Here is a 19,920-nt window from a genome sequence, read left to right on the forward strand (position 1 = left end):
GACCCCGACAGTCCCTGTCCTCAATAGGTGTACACTCTGGGGAAGACCATTCTATCGGGCAGACTTCCCAGGCCAAAGATTTCACTCTTTCCCCTGGAAAGGCATGACAGGCCACTGGCCTAACCATGCCAAGGAGAGTGTTATGGGTTGAATTGTGTCCCCCAAAAAGATATGTTGAGGTCTAACCCCAGTACCTCGACATGTGACCTTATTTGGAAAAAGGGTCCTTGCAGAAGTAATTAGTTAAGATGAGGTCATGCTGGAATAGGGTAGGCCCCTAATCCGATACAACTGATGTCTTGATAAGAAGAGGAGAGAGACACAGAAAATGCCACATGAGGACGTAGAAGGAGACTGCCATGTCAGTGGGAAAGGGACTTTTGGCAATGAGGTAGTAGCTCTGAGGATGAAAAGGTCAGGTTGGGGTATCAGGGCAGGCCCTTCCCAGAAGCCTTGGGCTGAAGGAGACAGACTTGGCCTGTCCTGATTGGACGATGAAGTGAGGACAGCCAGCCTGGGGGAGGCACAGCCATGTGGGGGTGCTGGGTCTCCCATCCCCGCGGGGAGATGGCCACCAGGCGGATGAATGGGGCCCAGGCAGATGGAAAGCGGCTAGGTTACTTACAGCACGCGCCTGGGGAGTCAGTGGGAAGGAGGAGAAAGAGGAAGGCAGTTGTTAAAACCTGTCGCTGACCTTGGAGTCCCACTGCAATTGGAGAGTTCCGGGTGGGGGTGGGAATGCTCCTCCCCCTCCCCCCAGAACCTTCAACTGTCAAGCGCCATGCTGGCCACCAACATGCCGTACTCCCCAGGTAGGCGCTGATGGGGCTTGCCCACTCCTGTACCTCTGCAGGCTGGGGCCTCCCCCAGGGAATGGGCCATGTGCCCTTGAGGGTGACTCCTCCATCAGACTGGATGCTCCCTAGGAGCAGAAGCTGGGCCTCTGCCTCAGACAGCTTGGGAAAGAACAGGCCGCTGACGGTCAGGCCCGCAGGAGCCTGTTCTCCTTGTCTCCACTGACAGGTTGGAGTTGGAGAGAGGAGAGGGACCCGCTACCCCAGTGTCACAGCTGCCTGGGAAAAGGCTCGTGAGAGGGGATCCCCAGCGGCTGTCCGAGAAATAAAACTCAGGGAACAGAGAGAACCTCTCCCCAGCCTGGAAAGGCAGGCGCCTTAGCAGAGAAAGGCCAGAAAGAAGGCCCCCAGAGCGGGCCTACATAGCAGGCCAGGGAGCAGAACTCAGGACCTGGAGGGGACAACACTTGGGGTGCTGGGAGGGGCCAGGCAGAGCTGCGCTGTTCTGCGGGGTGGGAGGTGAGGGGTCGGAGCACAGCCAACCCCAGCCAGCAGAGGAGCTCAGCCCTGCTCCTCACCTAGTCCAGGAGGGCAGCCAGCTTCTGCTCTAGGGGCACCCTAGACCAAGCGTCCGGCCTCTCGGGCCCTCACCACCTGCTGGACCCCTGGGAGTGTAGGCCTAGCCCTAGGAGGGGACCCCAAACCCAGTGCTGGCTCTTCAGAAGTTCCCTAACTGAGAAGTCTAGACAACATCTTTGTTTCCTACCAGCTCTGGAAACTCAGCCGTCCATAAATCTACAGGTCCCCAGTCTGATGGGGGAGAAAAAGTAAGGACCTGGGACAGAGAGCTTCCTGTCCATTCATGCCTCATTTTAATGTACGGCTCTGGCCATCTGCCTATCCTTCTCACAGCCAGCCTCGTCTGTCTGCCTGTCCCAGCTTGCCCGAGCCCCTGGCCTGTGTGACAGGGCTTGGGTCTCTCACCCTCTCTGGAGACATGTTTGTTGATAACTGTGGTGGAGTGCGTGTGTGTAAGTCCTCCCTGCCAGCCGGCTCTGCCTGCGGACTGAGCGTGCGGGGTCTTGAGCAGGGTTTGGAGCGAGGACAGTGAGCAGGGGCTCCTTGGGCTGAGTGATCACGATCGGGGCACCGAGGGCTCCGGGGAGATGAGGGAGGTGAGAATTCACCTTCATTGCCTTGGCTGCCCTCTGATATTCTCTGGTTGTCCTGGCCACCACCACCTTCTGCGGTCCCTCTGGATCCCCGGGAGACCTCTGCACACTCACCCCTGGGGGAAGCCCCGGCACAGGCCTCCCCGGGGCAACCCTGCAGGGGAAGGGGACGGGCTGGTTTGCCTCACCACCCGGGCGCCCTTGGGTCATTCACTTAACCCAGCTTCCTCACCCTCGCCACTCTTGACATGTGGGGACAGGATACTCCCTTGTCACGGGGGCTGTCCTGTGCACTGTAGGATGTGGGCGGCACCCCGGGCCTCTGCTCACTGGATGCCCACTCCCCAGCTATGACAACCAAAAATGTCCCTAGACACTGCCAAGTGTTCCCTGGGGACACGAGTGCCTCCCTTCCACTCGGCTGAGAACCGCTGACCGCACTTCTCTGGGTGGCCCTGGGTTCCACCTGGGTCCAATGGGAACAGTCCCTCCTGCCCTACTGGCGACACTGGGTGAGGACCAGGCGTGAACCAACACAAGCCCTTGATTCTCGTCCCTCTTGCAGATTGTCCTCACCCTCCTCTTGGACCCCCTGCATCCCGGGCCCTGCTGTTTATTCCGCACATGGCTCCCTTCACAACCTTCCCGGGCCCTGTGGCCAAGAGAGGAGCCCCTGGTCTCCACCTCGCACCACCTCGTACACGCTCCACACACACTGCACACACACACACACACACACATACTCCACATACCCACACACATACCCACACACTCCACACACCCACACACACTCCACATACCCCACACACTCCACATACCCCACACACCCTCCACACACCCACACACACTCCACATACCCACACACATACCCGCACACTCCACACACCCACACACACTCCACACACACCCCACACACCCTCCACATACCCACACATACTCCACATACCCACACACATACCCACACATTCCACACACCCACACACACTCCACATACCCCACACACCCTCCACACACCCACACACACTCCACATACCCACACACACATACTCCACATACCCATACCCACATACTCCACGCACACACGCACACACACTGCACACACACACACACATATACTCCATACACACACACTCCACACACACACACACTCCATACACACACACACTCCACATACCCACACACACATACTAGACACACACACTCAACACACACACACACTCCACAGTCACACACACACACTCTCCACAGACACACACACAAATACTCCACAGACATACACACACTCCACAGACACGCGCGCACACACACAAATACTCTGCAAACACACACACACAGACTCCACAGACACACACACACTCCACAAATATACACACACACACTCCACAGACACACACATACACACACTCTCCACAGACAAGCACGCACATTCCACACACACACACTCCACAGATACACACACACACATACTCCACAGACACATACACACAGACTGCACACACACACAGACTCTACAGGTGCACACACACACACACACAGCCATTTGTTCATTCTCCCCAAGTCTGCGGGAGTGGAAGGAGCTTTCTCGGCCATTTCTAGGCAGCCCCGAGGGCACGGGTTGGCAGAGAGGGCTGGAGGGAAAGGGAGAGGAGAGAGGGGAGGACTCCGCGATTCCGGCCCCAGCTGCCCTCCTCCCTGTTGCCCGGCTGATCTTCCGGGTCCAGGAGCTCACGGGCACCCTCCCTCGGGGAGCCGGCTGAGCTGAGAGCCAGGAACGGGCAGTCACCGCCCTCAGAACCTCCCTGACTACTCCTCCCAACCTGGGCCGCCTCTTTCCCTGGCGCCGTCTCCCTATCTCTGTGGCCCACAGAGCGGAACCTGAGGAGGGGTTGCCTGGGGAGGGTCTGTCAGAGCTGGGGGGCGGCGTCCACACAGAGTAAACACTCCATACTCAAGGGCGGGTGAGAAGAGCTACGGTTTGCTCTAAGAGCTCAAATCCAGCGGCAGAGACAGATAAGCACAGGCGATTCCCGTATGTTGAGCGGAAGTGTTGCTGCTGTCCCTGTGATCATGAGGTCCCAGGAAGGATGGGGTTAGGTGATCCCAGTAGGAGCCAAGTAAATACTGGTTGACCAACTGGGTCTGTGGGGAGAAGGCAACCGGTGTTTTCTGTGTACCTACTGACCGCCAGTCTTTTCCATGTATGCTGCATCATTCAATCCTGAAACACACTTCAAGGCAGGATATAGCAGCCTCTTTGCCCAGAAGAGGAAACCAAGGCTCAGAGACGTAAAGCAACTTGCCCAGGGTCACACAGCTACCCACTCTGGCTCAGTGCAGCCCAGGGCACTAGCTCTGCTAGAGAGGAATGAGCTGCCTTCCCGACCCCTTATCCATACCTTATCCATCCTCAGCCCCCCTCCCAGCTGAGGGGAGGTGACTTAACAAAGACCACCCAGAGGCTGGGGTAAAATGGAGGAAGGGATGCACCCCTCATCCTTCTCTCCAGCATGGCCTCTGTCCCTCCACCGAGGCTCCCTCCCAGCAAGGCAGCGAGCGTGAAGGCAGGGAGTGTGGACCAGCCTGCACTGGTGCAACTCTGACTCTGCCGCCTGCCAAGAGGGCGGCCTTGAGGAAGTTCAACCTCTCTGTGCCTTGGTTTCTCCCTCTGAAGCAGGACGACAATGATAGTAAACCTTACCAACAGGGTGTCGTGGGGATTCAATGTGTTAATATACGCAAACTGTTTAGAACCGTGCCAGGCATGCACTGAGTCATCAAACACTGTTAACTATTATTTTTATAAAAGCTACGTAAGTGCTAGTTACTTTCTCTTTTTTTTAAAAGGCAATATTTTATTTTCTGTATTATTTATTATTATTATTATTATTATTATTATTATTTTGGTGAGAAAGATTGACCCTGAGCTAATATCTGTTGCTAATCTTCCTCTTTTTTTTTTTCTCCCCAAAGCCCCAGTACCTCGTTGTACACCCTAGTTGTAAGTTCTTCCAGTTCTATGTGGGAAGCCTCCTCAGCGTGGCTTGATGAGCGGTGTGTACGTCCGCGCCCAGGATCCAAACCCGCGAACCCTGGGCCGCCGAAGCCAGGCATGCAAACTTAACCACTACACCACCAGGCCAGCCCCAGGGTGCTAGTTACTTTTATAACTGGGGAAGGATTCCTAATATCTTCTTGTCACAGGCTCTGTGGAAGAAGCAAAGGGCAGGGTCCCAAGTCTTTCTTCAGCAAACATCCTAATCCTTGTGGACAATGAACTTTTCTTAGTGGCAACCAGGAGACTCCAGGCCCCAGGGACCCCAAGGGGACCCCAGAGGGGCCTTTAGCTGTGGCCGGAAATTTTGCTTATTGCCCACACCAACACCCCGGCTTCCCTGGGCTGAGCAGAGCTCTTTTTGGTCCCCCACCCCAGCATGGCCTCCGTGCAGGGCTGGGATGGACTCTGCAGGTCCCACCATTAGCACCAGGTGCATTTCCCACCTGGGCACCTGCTCTGGGGTGGACCCTGCTTGTGGGCCTTCTCTAATGGAATGAAGGGTCCCTGGGATGAGCCTATGCCCATCTATTCCTTCACAGCATCGTTATTGGGCCCTCTTCCTATGGGAGAAACTGAGACGCACAGACCTCCCTTCCAGGAGCTGCCGGGGAACATCATTCAAAACATTAGTGAGCACCTGCTCTGCGCTCCATCCAGCAGCAAAGAGAGCAAAGCTCCCCGCCCTCCTGAGCTTTCCTTCTCGTAGGAGAGGGAAACAGGGGCCGGCCTGGTGGCACAGCGGTTAAGTGTGCACATTCCGCTTTTCGGCGGCCCGGGGTCCGCCGGTTTGGATCCCGGGTACGGACTTGGCACTGCTTGGCAAAAGCCATGCTGTGGTAGGTGTCCCACATATAAAGTAGAGGAAGAAGGGCATGGATGTTAGCTAATGGCCAGTCTTCCTCAGCAAAAAGAGGAGGATTGGCAGCAGATGTTAGCTCAGGGCTAATCTTCATCAAAATAAAAAAAAAGAGGAAAAAAAAGAGAGGGAAACAAATTTATAGACATTGGGGACTACAGTGAGACAGAGAGTTGAGGGTCGGGGCAGGAGAGAGAAAACATGGATTTGCAAACATAGATGAAAAATTATGAAAAAGTCATTCATTCCTTCATTCACTGAAAGCATTTCTGAGCCTCTGCTGGGCCAGGCGCTGTATGAGACAGAGGGGACCCAGTGGTGGATGGGGGCCCCTCCTGCACCCTTGAGAGCTCACAGACAGGCCAACTCAGAGTGGGTGGGCCGTGATGGGTGTCATAACAAAGGGAGGCGTTGGACACTCGGGTGGCCCCAAACTCAGCCTGGGCACGTCAAGGGAGGCTTTACCGAGGAGGTGGCACTGAGCAAGGACTGGAAAGCCTAGCAGGACTTTTCCCAGGGGACAAGGTGTGTGCATGGGGTCAGGAATGATTCCAGGCGGAGGCACAGAGGCGAGAAGAGTCCCACGCAACAGAGGAAGGAAGGCAGCCTGAGCGCGAAGGCACTGGGCCTGGTGGTGGCAGCCCGGTTTGGGTTTGTCAGGTTAACTAGAGGAGACAGCAAGGGTCGTTACTGGACCCAGGGAACTCCCAAAGAGACACTGATGTGGGACAGAGAATGTGTTTGCTTGGTTGGGGTAGTGGGCAGGATAAGGGGGCATCAGATAAGTGCAGCCACAAATGGCCTGTGATTCTCTCCGTTGACAAAGATGGGAAGACAAGCCTTCCCGCTGAGGAGAGGTGCCTCCTGAGGGGGCATGGTGTAGGGAAAAGGTCACCAGCCTAGTCTGGGGTCTGCGCTCAGACTTAGTCCCACACCCAACCCTCTCCCTGTGACCCTGACATCCGGGCTGTTGTCCTCTTTGGTTACTGGGGGTATTGCATGGACCTATCGCAGGGCGCGTGTGCCTGGCGCAGAGCCGGCCGTCAGTCCCGTCAGCCTTGCTCCTTGTCAGCTCACAGGAGGAAGAGTAACTGAGACCCTCTGCTCTTGCCTCTGAGGAGCCCAGCCCTCCACGGGCTCAATGCAGCTCTCGTCTCCGGACAGCCCAGAAGCGTCTCCCCCTCTCTGCAGCTGCCCCTCTTTCCCTCTCTCTGGATTCCTCCCACACCCAGGCCCCGGCTGAGTTGTTTAGCTTAGACCACATCCTTCCTGATGGTGTGGGGAGCTGAGAAGTGGGGAGATTGAGGGAGGACCGACCCCAGGGGCATGTGCGGGTGGCACTGGAGACTCAGTGTGGATCCGGCTTTGTGGTGGCATCTCTTCTCCCTCCTCCACGTCCCGGTCGTCCGTTGTGCCCCCACCTGCCCCCACCTCCCGGCCACTGCTGGAGTCCGTCCCATGTGTGTGGGTGGGCGGATACTCAGGAAGGGGTGTAAGCCAGTTGCAGTCCCTCCTGGGGAGGAGGTGTGGGCAGGGCATCCTGGGTCCCCAGCTGCCTGGCTGGCTCAGGATCTGTCAGGATCTGTCCTCTCAGAGCCTCAGCCACCCCACCCCGCCAGCCGGTTCCCTAACTGACTCCCTGTGAGTGGCCCCTTCTCCCTGCCCTCCAGCTCTCTACCCACCATTATTTCCACTCTCCCCAAAAGGCAGTGTCTGTTTGCACGGGCCGGGGGTCATTTTTTTAACAGCTTTGCTGGGATATGATTCACACACCACACAATTCACCCTTTTAAAGTGTATGATTCGTGGCTTCTAGTACATTCACAGAGTTGTGCAACCATCACCACAAGCCATTCTAGAACATTTTCATTATCTTCCAAAACAAATCCCACACCCTTTTGCCATCAACTTCCAAATCCCCCATCCTCCTAAGCCCAAGCAACCACTGATCGACATCCTGTCTCCATGAGACTGGCCTATTTGGGGCATTTTATATACAATACACAGTACGTGACTGCCTTCTTCACTTAGCATAATGTTTTCAAGATCCATCTGTGTTGTAGCATGGATCAGGATTTCGTTCCTTTTATTGTTGAATTATATTCCATTGTATGGAGATTCCTCATTTTATTTGTCCACACATCAGCTAATGGACATTTGGGGGTTTTTTCCCCACTTTTTGGCTACTGTGAATAACGCTGGTACGAACATTTGTGTACAAGTTTTTGTATGGAAATATATTTTCATTTCTCTTGAGTATTTACCTAGAGGTGGAATTGATGGCTCTCATGGTAATTCTATGTTTAACTGTTTGGGGAACTGCCACACTGTTTTCCAAAGTGGCTGCCCCCTGTTACGCTCCCACCAGCAATGTATGAGGACCCCACTTTCTCCACCTTCTCGCCAACACTTGTCGTTATCAGCCTTTTTGACGATAGCCATCCCAGTGGGTGTGAAGTGGTATATCACTGTGGCCTTGACTCGCACTCATCTGGTGACTAATGATGATGTTTTGAGCACTCTTTCACGCAATTACTGGTCATCCCCATATCTTCTTCAGAAAACTATCTGTTCAGATCCTCTGTCCACTTTTTATTTCAGACATTTGTCTTTTCCTTATTAAGCAGAGGCCGTTCTCTCCAAGGGAATGGCAGCTCACATCAGCCAGAGCCGACTCAAGGCCAAGGGCGTGGGCCGGTACAACAATGCCCAGAGCTACAGCAACCAGATCTTCGAGGAGCTGCGAGCAGTCTGCCTGAGGAAGGGGGAGCTGTTCGAGGACCCCTTATTCCCTGCTGAGCACAGTTCGCTGGGCTTCAAGGACCTGGGCCCCGACTCCAAAAATGCGCAGAACATCCGCTGGCAGCGGCCCACAGTGGGCACTGGGAGGGGAGGCATGGACTCAGGAGGGGGGGCTGTGGTGTCCCCCCCAATCACTTGATAATCTCCAATCCCCCCGCCGCCCTATCCTGGCCCTGGCCCTGGCCTCCCCCACCAGGGCCGGGGATGGCTCTGGACACACTTAAGCGTGAAACCTCCCAGATAAACCCTGGGAAAGTCACTCACCAGCTTTGCCTATCACAACCTACCGCTATACCAAGCTGGTCCTCTAACCCCCTCCCTCGATCCATATTTTTCCCCTAAAACTTGGAGGTGGGCATCACTCCCCAGGAAAGGTGGGAGGGAGGTCGGAAGGGGGTGTCCTGGGCTCCCCGAAACCTTTGTTCCTTCACTGCAGCAAATTACGAGCAATCCTCAGTTCATCGTGGATGGGGTCGGTCCCACAGACATCTGTCAGGGGGTGCTCGGTGAGTGGGCAGCAGGAAAGTGGGTCTCCACTGTGGGGGGGGGGGTGGGGGGTGGGGGGGGTGGGGGGGAGCTGGGGAAGAGGGCTGAGGTGGGGGAAGGGCCAGAGTCTCTTTTGAGGCTGGGGAACTAGGACCCCCGGGTTCAGACGACCTCTCCTGCTGCCCTGCGCCTCCCCGTCTGAGCAGGTGGTAGCGAGAGCCTCCCCTAATCCGGATGCCATCCCTCCCTCTGCCGTCTGGGTCTGGGGTAAGCTGGGGTGTATACTAGTCGTTGATTGCTACACGGCAAATTACCCCAAGACTCAAGGACTTAAAGCAACAACAGACATCCGTCATCTCAGTTTCTGTGGGGCAGCAATCTGGAAGTGGCACAGCCCCGTGGGTCTGGCTCAGGCTCTCTCCTGAGGCTGCAGTCAACACGTCAGACGGGGCTGCCCAGGTGTGCTCACCTGGCAGGAGGCCTCAGTGCCTCGCCACGTAGGCTTCTCTGAGGCCCACGTGAGCGTCCACACAGCACGGGAGCTGGTTTGCCCCAGAGAGAGTGGTCTGAGAGTGAGAAGAAAGAGGAAGCCACGATGCCCCTTCCATGCTGGTCTCAGGGAACACACGGTACCCTCCACCACACTTTATCGTTAGAGGCAAGGGTGAGATCTGGCCCTCACTCAAGGGGAGGGGAATTAGGCTCCCCCTGTTGAGGGGAGGATTGTCAAAGAACTTGTGGACCCATTTTAAAGCCACTGCAGGTGCCAGACTTTCCTCAGTGTGGAGTACAAGGTAAAGGAGCGTTGGGCCCCTCAGCCCGCCCCCCACAGGCTCCCATGGACTGCCCCGAGAGAGAGCTTCCTCCCGAAGCCTGCCCTCGCCCACGCTTTCCTCCAAGCCCCTCACTGCATCCTTAGGGCTGAGGCCAGGCTGGGCTTCCTCTGGGGCTGAGTGCTGTCCCATTTGCAGCAGAGCAAAGGGCAGATGTGGGCAGGGCAGAGGCCAAGGAGACCTCAGGCCCACCTCTGCTGCCCAGGCTCACTGGGCTGCAAGAGGAGAAAAGTGGTTTCTCCCTAGGCACCCTTTTGGTGATGGAGGATTGGAGTGTCCTTAACCTTCCTTTCCCACCCTCTGCCTCCCCCAACGAGTACCCCAGGCAGCCAGGAGGCTGTTGGTCATCACAGAAGCTTCCCCAGTGCCCTCAGCCTCAGCCAGGCCTCAAGTACTCACACAGGGTACCCCCTGCCCCAAGGCCCCACCCAGTGAGGTCCGTGATATCCCAGGACAGAGATGGCCAGGGATGACCTTGGACCAGGGATACTACCCCTGTATCCCATCGATGCCTAGCCCCAGGGACACAGTTGGGGTACAGACTGAGCCCCTTGGTTCTCCAATATTATGTGGGTGAGAGACGTCTTGATCACTACACAGCATAATCACAGAGCTGGGGGCTGTGAGGGAAGGTGACTGGATTTGTTCAAGGAAATGGGAGACGAGTGGCTCTCTCCCAAGGACAGCGGGTGCCAGAGTGAGGAGCAAGACCAAGGCCAAAAGTACCTCCCCCTCAAATCCCGAAACAAAAGCAAATGCTTCAATCTGTGAATCTCTCACCTAATAGAAAAAGGAGGGCGCTCACCCCCAGAGCCTGCCTCTTCTGCCCTGTTTCTCCCTACTCGCTTCCTCCCTCCACACTCCTTCATGGGAGGGAGGTACATCTCTGTTGGGGAGCGGGCCTCAGAGCCACTTCCTGCTCCTCCAGGGCTTGCTGCTCCTCTGGGACCCTCATGGGGGGTGCTCAAGGGGGCAGCCCCTGCCTGTCTTTCCAGGGGACTGCTGGCTGCTGGCTGCCATTGGCTCCCTTACCACATACCCCAAACTGCTGAACCGCGTGGTACCCAAGGGGCAGAGCTTCAAGAAAAACTATGCTGGCATCTTCCATTTTCAGGTGAAGGGTGATGTGAAAGCCAGAGTTGCTTTGTGTGGCATATGTGTGTGTGTGTGTGTTTGTGTGTGTGTGAGAGTGAGAGAGAGAGAGGGCGAGAAGGAAAGAGGGAGGGAGAGAGGGAGGGAGAGATGGAGGAAGAGAGGGAGGGAAAGAATTAGTATGTGCTTTGAAATTTATCTTTTTTCTTTTCTTTTTGAAAAATGACATTCATTAGCGTGGGGTTTTGCCTCATTATCAGAGAAGTATCTGCTCACTAAAGAAATCGTGTAAGCTAATTTTTTAAAGCGTGAAAAGAAAATCGTCGGTGGCTTTCCTGCTTCTCTCTCTCTCTCTCTCTCTCTCTTTCTCTCTCTCTCTCTGTCTCTCTCTCTCTCTCTCGGCAGATACACACACACACATATATGTATATGTATATGTGTGTGTATGACATTGGGAGTCTCTGTCACATAATTTTTGTAATCTGCTCTTTAAATTTAGCAACATGTGGACAAATTCCCCACGTCATAAAATGTTTCTGAGAATCATAAGAGAATCACAACATTTCTGAGAATCATAAGACCTCAGAAATCCTAAAGTTCAGCCAGGGTCAAAAGGTGGGTGGGGTCCCCCTCGAGGCCATGGCAGAACCTGGGGAGGAGGCTGGGGATGGCGTCTAGGCTTTTCATCATCTTTCACTCCCTCTGCAGCCATTCTGGAGAGCGGCCCCTCTGACACCAGTGTGTCACTGAGCCTGGCCACCAGGAGGCGCTTGTGTAACAGAGTTCTCGTGAAAGGAGTGAGAGTGTGTGTGTGTATGCACGCGCGCGTGAATGTGTAAATGCCTGCTTATGACTTGCTTGGAGGGGGCCTCGGGCAGACAGATGTCCCATGCCCTGCTGAGGTCCACCTTGCTGCCCACAGATTTGGCAATTTGGGCAGTGGGTGGACGTGGTGGTGGATGACCGGCTGCCCACAAAGAACGGCAAGCTGGTGTTCGTGCACTCACCCGAGCGCACTGAGTTCTGGAGTGCCCTGCTGGAGAAGGCATATGCCAAGTGAGTGCCCTGAGCCAAGGAGCTGGGCTTGCCTCCAAGCCTGCCCTGATACTTGGCAGCTATGGGGGCAGCTGAAGTCAGGGGAAGAGGCAGGAGGACGGCTGGGCAGCCCTCCCTTCCTTCACCACACCCTCCAATGTCCAAGCCCACACGTCCATCCCAGAGCCCAAACAGTGCCCTCTCTGTGCCCACAGGTTGAACGGGTCCTATGAAGCACTTTCAGGGGGCAACACGGTGGAGGGCTTTGAGGACTTCACAGGGGGTGTGACCCAGAGCCTCCAACTCCAGAGGCCCCCTCAGAACCTGCTGAGGATGCTTAGGAAGGCCATAGAGCGATCCTCCCTCTTGGGCTGCTCTATCGAGGTAAGCCATGCCTGGTCCTGCCCAGGACCTTTGCACCTGCTGTTGCTTTCACCTAGAAGGTTCCTTCCCCAGATACCTGCATGGCAAGCTCCTTTTCATTCACTTTCCAGTTCAAATGCCCCTTCCTCAGCTTAGTCGTCCCTGCTTCCCAATCTAAATTAGCTGCTCCCACTTCCCATTTACTCTCTACTTTGTTCTGATTTTCCACCAATGTTTATCACAATCTGAAATTGTCTTCCTTATTTATGTTTTTATTCGTAGCCTGTCTCCTCCAGATAGTTCTCACATTTCATGAGGGCAGGAACCTTATTTGTCTCCTTCACTACTGTATCCTGGGACTAAGGATGGTGCTTGGCATGCAAGAGATGCCCAACAAATATTTGTTCAAATAAGTCAATGAGCCCAGAGTGCTGCTGTATGACCCAGCAACCGCCTTCTTGGGCATTTATCCCAGAGAAATGAGGACTTATGCCCACACAGAAGCCTGTGCACAAACGTCGTAGTATCTTTATTCATAATAGCCAGAAACTGGAAACAACCTAGATGTCCTTCAATGGCTGAATAGCTAAACTGTGGCGCATACATACCGTGGGATGCTACTCAGAAATAAAAAAAACTGAACTATTGACACATGCACCAACTTGGGTGAATCTCAAGGGCATCACGCTGAATGAAAAAAGCCAGTCCCAAAAGGTTCCATCCCGTCTGATTCCATTCATGTGACAGTCTTGAAAAGACAAAATTAAAAAAAAATAGAGAACAACCTCATGGTTGTCAGAGGTTAGGGAAGTAAGAAGAGACGGCGTGGTTATTAGAGGGCAGCGCGAGGGCTGCTCGTGTCGAGGGAAACGTTCTGCCTGGTGACTGCGGCTACACAAACACACGTGATAAAATTGCACACAACACACACAAATGGGTACGAGTAAAAGTGGGGAAATCTGTCCATCATTGATGAATTGCATCAACATCAACATCCTGGTTCTGATATTGTACCAAGTGTTGCAAGATGTTACCACTGGAGGAAACCGGATGTGGGGTGCACTGGCTCTGTCTCTGTTATTTCTTACAACTGCATGTGAATCTATAATTATTTGAAAATACAAAGTTTAATTTTTATAAAAAATGAACCCAGAGAGTTCTCGCCTCTCTTCAGGTGCCCCAGTCCCTCTGACCAGATCCTGAATTCCTTCCTTCCTCTCTGTTGTGCAGATCACCAGCAACAGCGACTTGGAATCCTTGACCCAGAAGATGCTGGTGAGAGGACATGCTTACTCAGTGACTGGCCTTCAGGACGTGAGTCTGACAACTGCATCCTCCCCAGAGGGGTCTGAGAAAGAACTTCCTCCTGCCGCTATGCCCCTGACCTTTCCCGCTCCCCTCCTAGGTCTTGTACCAAGGCAAGATGGAAACATTGATTCGGGTCCGGAATCCCTGGGGCCGGATTGAGTGGAATGGATCCTGGAGTGACAAGTAGGTACCCCTGACCAGCACCCTCGGGTGAGGGGCAGAGCACACAGCAGGCCCCAAGAGCAAGGCCATGCCCCAGAGGGACCAACTGGCGTCCCGTCTGGGAGGACAACCTGTGCCCAGGGCGAGGCTCCCCCGCTCTGGATTCTCCATCTCACTCAGGACCCCCAGCAGACAGGCAATCAAGGGTAGGGAATCCCTCCGGAGGATGGAGGTGCCCCCTGGCACCCTGCCCCGCCCCCTCCACTGCCTGTCTCTGCTCCAGTGCCAGGGAGTGGGAAGAGGTGGACCTAGACATCCAGAAGCAGCTGCTACACAAGAAGGAGGACGGGGAGTTCTGGTCAGTGCAGCCTGGGGTGGACTTCCTTCTTCTCCCACCATGCCCCGTCCCCTCATCTCCTCCACCACCCACGCGCATGTGCCTTGGATGGGGAGGGGGCGCTATGGGTGTGGGTATGCCGCTGATGGGCTCTAGCAAACCCTCCTCTGCCACAGGATGTCCTACCAAGATTTCCTGAACAACTTCACACTCCTGGAGATCTGCAACCTGATGCCTGACACGCTCTCTGGGGACTGCAAGAGCAGTTGGCACGCCACCTTCTACGAGGGCAGCTGGCGGAGGGGCAGCACCGCGGGGGGCTGCAGGAACTACCTCGGTGGGTGAGGGGATTCGCGGGGGCAATGTGTGAGTGATGGGCCCCTGACTCACCACACAACCAGGCCTAAGGGTCCAGGGTCACGGGGGTCAGGGGCACATCAGATCCCTGGTGAGGAGGCAGGCGTGTGGCTGGCAAGCCCATCCACCCCAGGAAGGGCAGAGCCATCCTGATCTGCTTCCTCCACAGACACATTCTGGACCAACCCCCAGTTTAAGATCTCTCTCCCCGAGGAGGACGACGACCCAGAGAACAATGAAGTTGTTTGCACCTGCCTGGTGGCCCTGATGCAGAAGAACTGGAGGCAGGCACGGCCCCAGGGAGCCCAGCTGCAGACCATTGGCTTTGTCATCTACACGGTGGGCGCCCCAGTTGGTCCTCCAGCCACTCCTGCTCCCCCTCCTGGCCTCACCCCTTCAAGCCTCTTCCTCCCCAAGGCCACTGCCCACCCAGGAGTGGGACACACCAACAGGTGCCACAGCCCTAGCTCTCTTGACTGGTGCCTTGTGCTCTTGAGGCAGGGCCAGCGCTTTCCTTTTCACAGATTTTTACATCTAAAACTCTTAAGCAGCACTTCCTTTGTGCTCGGCATTGTTCCAAAGGCCTTACAAATAGCAACGCCTTTAATGAAAAGGAAGGAACTTGAGAGCCAGAGAGGCGAGGTCGCTTGCCCAAGGTCACACATCCAAAGGTCAGCTGCAGAGCCTGTGTCCTGATTCCCAGCCGCTCTGAGACTTCACAAGCCCCCGAGCCTCCCCCAAGATGCCCCACCAAGAGCATTGACTCCAGTGGCCAAGGGGATTCCCTGACAAGTGGTACCCAAACCGTGCTTTGCAAAATCCTAGAAACGGTTCACCCACTTATAAATTCAGCAAGTATTTATGAGCACCTACTGTATGCCAGGCCCCAGTCCAGTCTCCAGTGGTTCAATAGAGAACAAAAATAGACACAAGCCTTGCCCTCCTCCTGGGCTGGGAGTCCACCAGGTTAGCAGACGCCAGACGCGCATCAAGAAATTTCCAAGGTCAGATGCGAGTCCTTCCCTTCCAGAAAAGGCTATATTCTCTACCCCCACCCTGCAGGAGAGCAACCTATTTATCTTGGTTTACTTCACCTTCTCATAAACTTGGGTTCAACCCTCAATCTCAATAATCACCTAGTAGCTTCCTGTAGGATGTGAGTGTTCCGTGGAAAATGTTCGTGTTCAGGAAACCGCTCTCCCAGATTTTCATCCCAGCGCTTTCACTTTCCAGCAGTGTGCAGTTGGGCACATTGGCTCACCTCTTAAGGAGTCAGTTTCCTGTCCTGCGGTGGTAAAAATCTCGCACGGCAAAACTTTGTGTAAACTGTGCTTTGCTGTCCAAAGCTGAGAGATCATTAACACTAGGACTTTCAGCTATCAGAGCCCATATCCCACCCCACCACCCATGTCCCAGTGCCTTTAACACGCCCCTAACACACACACACACACACACACATCCCACCTGGCTTCCGCAGGCCTGAGCCCCTTCACCATCCTGGGATCTGACCCTCCTCTCTCTTCCCTTCCCAGGTCCCAAAGGAGGTACAGAAGATGACGTGGGGCTCGATCCTGGGCAGGCACCCACTCCACCTCCGGCTGCATGTGGATGGGCAAGGGGTGGAATTCTGTGAAGGGGTCTGTGGGCCACTGGGTTAGGATTCCAGCCCCTGCGGCCCTGGGTGGGAGTCAGGGAAGGAAGAGACCACACTGGATTTACCTGCCAGTTGGGTGGTGTCCAGGCCCAGTCAGTTAATGGTGGTACTTCCCCTCCAGCCCTACCCGGCCAGGCTTTCCCTTGGGGGTCCCTCTCTCCCTGCCCTGCCATGCCAGCCCTGTACCCACCTCCGGGGCACATATAGTTTCAGAACATCCAGGATATCCACTTGAAGAAGGACTTCTTCATGAAGTATCAGGACCACGGCTTCTCAGAGATCTTCTCCAACGCACGGGAGGTGAGCAGCCATCTCCGGCTGCCTCCAGGGGACTATATCATCATTCCTTCCACCTTTGAGCCGCACAAGGATGCTGACTTCTTGCTTCGGGTCTTCACAGAGAAGCATAGCGAGTCCTGGTGAGGGGCCCCACCTCACTTCTCCGAGGCCACCCGTCCAAGAGCTGTAGGACGTCAAGCTCAGGGAGCAGTCATCGGGTCCTCCCCCCACTATGATCCTATTTTACAGTCAGGGAAACTGAGGCATGAGGAGGGGAAGTGCCAATTAGTAGCAGAGCCAGAACCCAGGTCCCATGAGGTCTGTTTCATATATTGCTTCAGACAACAAGACCTCCCCACGACCACCCCACTGAAATCCGGGTCTCTCTGACCCCCAATAACCTGAGCCTTCATCCACTTTTGCTCAGGGAACTGGATGAAGCCAACTATGCTGAGATGCTCCAAGAGGTGAGGGAAGCCTGTGGGGTTGGAGGACCGGAGGAAGCATCTGGGCTGTGAAGGATCTTTCTGGACTGGGTCCATTTCCCACTCCTTTCCCTCCAGGAAAACATCTCTGAGGACAAAGTAAACCAGGACTTCACACGTCTGTTTGAGACAGTGGCTGGAGGAGAGGTGAGGGGCTGAGGGCTGGGGGCTGCAAGGAGGTGGCTGGGGGCTGAAGAGGCCAGAGCAGGGGTTTACGGACCTCCTTCCTAGGGCAAGGAGATAGGCATGTACGGGCTACAAAAGCTGCTCAACAAGGTGGTCTCCAAATGTGAGTCTGTCACCTCCACCACCCACAACCCCCTCCCCCCACAGTTCGTGCCTCACCTTGACCTCTCCCTGAGTCCCCCACACCACCCTGATCACCAGTCTCTTCTTCCTGCCCCTCCCTCCCTCACAGTCACACACTTCAAGACCCAGGGCTTCGGCCTGGACGTGTGCCACTGTATGGTCAACCTCATGGATGTATCTTCTTCCTGCCCAGTGGTGGTCCTGTCCAGTGCTCCCCATCCTCTGTCCCCCTTACCCCCAAGCCTGGCCCTGAGGGGACCACCTCTCTGGCCAGCCATGCCCTCCATCCTCATGCGGATGAGGCTTCGGGCGAGCAGAAGATGCTAGTGCTTATGGCTCTTACCACAGTTACCATTCAGATTCCCTGGTCTTGGGCCCCCCTCGGTGAGCCGTCTGCTTCCCTGACCCCAAGATGACCTCTTCACTCCCCCCTCTGATATCCTTGACCACCACCCAGAAAGATGACTCTGGCAAGCTGGGGTTTCTGGAGTTCCAGATCCTGTGGAAAAAAATCAAGAAATGGACGGTAAGTGGCATTGAAGGGGGTAGTTTATGGGGGTGAAAAACAGAGGTCCTCAAGAGGGATGGAATATTTACAAGCATCAAATCATTACACTGTACACCTGAGACTAACATGATGTTGCATGTCAATTCCACCTCAACTTAATGAATTAATTAACTAAGTAAAATTTGAAAATTAATGTAAGAGGGATGGGGACTAGTAAGGAGGAAGGTAGAACTGGAGCACCTGACTAGACACACACACACACGGGCACGCACACACGTGTGCATACACACAACACGACAGCATCTGTTGAAGCGTTGGTGTTTTAGTTAGTCAAAATATTTAATAACCAGGATAGTCCAGGTTCCAGCCGTCATAAAGGATGCATTCGGGAGAGCCTGGGCAGGGTGCCAGAGGCACCCTACTAGGCCTGGAATGAACCCTACGGCCCCTAGATGGCAGGAATACTGGGAGCTCAGCGTGTGGGCCAGGGTAGGGAGCCCTGGGGTCTTGGGCCGCAGCTGTGAGGCAACCGTACTGAAGGATTTCATCATTTCAACCACCATGCCCTGCACACGGCCCTACCACATCTGTCTGTCCCCTCAGGACATCTTCCGTGAGTGTGACGAGGACAATTCAGGCGCCTTGAACTCCTATGAGATGCGCTTGGCCATTGAGAAAGCAGGTGGCCAGGGGTCAGGAGATGGTTTGGGGGCAGGGAGGGAGAAGGCACTGGCCAGAGGACCGGGCTCTTTCCCCTTCGCACTGCTCTCTCTCCCAGGCATCAAGCTAAATAACAAGGTGATGCAGGTGCTGGTGGCCAGGTATGCAAATAAGAACATGATGGTGGATTTTGACAGCTTCATCTACTGTTTCCTGAAGCTGAAGGCCATGTTCAGTAAGTCAGGCATCTGCCCACTCCTCACCCTAGGCCGGGGACCACTGGCCCTCCCCCACACACCCATATGAGGGGTGCTGCTCCAGAACCACTCCTGTGTATAGGGCACAGACGATCTGGGTTGAAACCCCAGCTCCACCACTGGCTGGTTCTGTGCCTTGAGCAAGTCACTTGGTCTCTCTGTGCCTCCGTTCCCTCATCTATAAAATGTGGATAAGGGCACTGCCCTCATAGGATTGAGGTACAGATGAAATGAGTTAGTATCTGGTGAGTACTCGGGACTGGGCCTGGCTCACAGCAAGGTTGTAGGAGTTGCTATCATTAATTCCCTGCGGGGCCGGGGGTTAGCTGGGGAGCAGCTTCTTACACCCTCTCTGACCTCCCCCTCATTGGCAGTGGGTCTTTCAGACCACCGACTCAGCTCTCAACCCCTCTCCCCTTGCCTCCTCCCCCAAACAGGGTACTTTCTAACCATGGACCCCAGAAATACTGGTTATATTCACTTGAACCTGAATGAGGTGCGTGGAAGGCATCCTCTGGCAGCACCGCCCCCCACCCCCACCACCTTCCACCGCCTTCTGCCCTCCACTCTCCCTAGGCACCCTGCCCACCCCCACCTCTCCCATCCTTGGACCTGCTGCTTCTCTCCCCACAGTGGCTGCAGATAACCATGTGGGGATAGAGGAGCCGCAGGAGCCTGGTTCCCCACGGCCACCACCGGCCCGCAGAGGGTCTGGCCCGGGGGCGGGTACTCCTTGCTGCCTTCAGCTCTGCCATGTCTGCTGGTGGAATGGGCTCCAGGTAGTGGCACCTGGGCCCGGACGCCATGCCTACCCTAGTAATGAGACCTCTACGCCCACCTCCTCAGCTCAAAGTGTTTCTTTTCCCAGCCAGGCTTCTGGTGGCTGGACTTACCCTACAATCTCTCTCCCGCTCTGAGTATATTTTCCTAAAGATTAAGTGACCCTTTCCCAGTGTTCCCTGGCTGGGAGGCTCTCCATGCTTCCTGTCCTGCTCACACCTGCCTGCTGACCACCCCTCCTGGCCCGGCCTCTCTCTTTCCTCCCTCACTCGGGGGCATTATTATAATAAACAGCACATGCCACTGGCTTCTGTGTCTCTGTGTCTCTACACCAGG

General features: G+C 55.1%; 1 protein-coding gene across 8 annotated transcripts; it reads left to right on the top strand.

Moving 5' to 3' along the window:
- The first annotated feature begins 664 nt into the window (after positions 1 to 664).
- On the top strand, positions 665 to 19,891 carry CAPN11 (calpain 11). Of its 8 annotated transcripts, none has more exons than XM_070586101.1 (22): positions 665 to 812; positions 8,502 to 8,752; positions 9,116 to 9,185; positions 10,994 to 11,112; positions 12,013 to 12,146; positions 12,341 to 12,509; positions 13,719 to 13,802; positions 13,894 to 13,979; positions 14,242 to 14,316; positions 14,472 to 14,632; positions 14,822 to 14,991; positions 16,185 to 16,289; positions 16,514 to 16,725; positions 17,013 to 17,052; positions 17,149 to 17,217; positions 17,302 to 17,359; positions 17,489 to 17,553; positions 17,837 to 17,905; positions 18,491 to 18,569; positions 18,666 to 18,782; positions 19,242 to 19,300; positions 19,438 to 19,891. In XM_070586101.1, exons 1-22 carry the CDS (start codon positions 782 to 784, stop codon positions 19,462 to 19,464), a joined length of 2,250 nt encoding a protein of 749 aa, XP_070442202.1. In that variant the 5' UTR covers positions 665 to 781; the 3' UTR covers positions 19,465 to 19,891. The 8 variants fall into 8 exon arrangements, 5 of the variants coding, with proteins under 5 accessions (XP_070442202.1, XP_070442199.1, XP_070442201.1 ...); XM_070586102.1 differs by having other exon boundaries at positions 750 to 812; positions 8,505 to 8,752; XR_011530103.1 differs by having other exon boundaries at positions 18,491 to 19,049.
- The last annotated feature ends 29 nt before the right edge of the window (positions 19,892 to 19,920 follow it).

This window comes from Equus przewalskii, chromosome 19 (assembly GCF_037783145.1).
Source record: "Equus przewalskii isolate Varuska chromosome 19, EquPr2, whole genome shotgun sequence".
In the NCBI taxonomy this organism is placed as follows: Eukaryota; Metazoa; Chordata; class Mammalia; order Perissodactyla; family Equidae; genus Equus; species Equus przewalskii.

Coding starts and splice junctions, on each gene's coding strand:
- CAPN11 (XM_070586098.1), top strand. CDS start 782: ATGCTGGCCACCAACATGCCGTACTCCCCAG. Junction 12,510..13,718: donor TCTTGGGCTGCTCTATCGAG/GTAAGCCATGCC, acceptor TCTGTTGTGCAG/ATCACCAGCAACAGCGACTT. Junction 16,290..16,513: donor GGGTGGAATTCTGTGAAGGG/GTCTGTGGGCCA, acceptor GGGCACATATAG/TTTCAGAACATCCAGGATAT.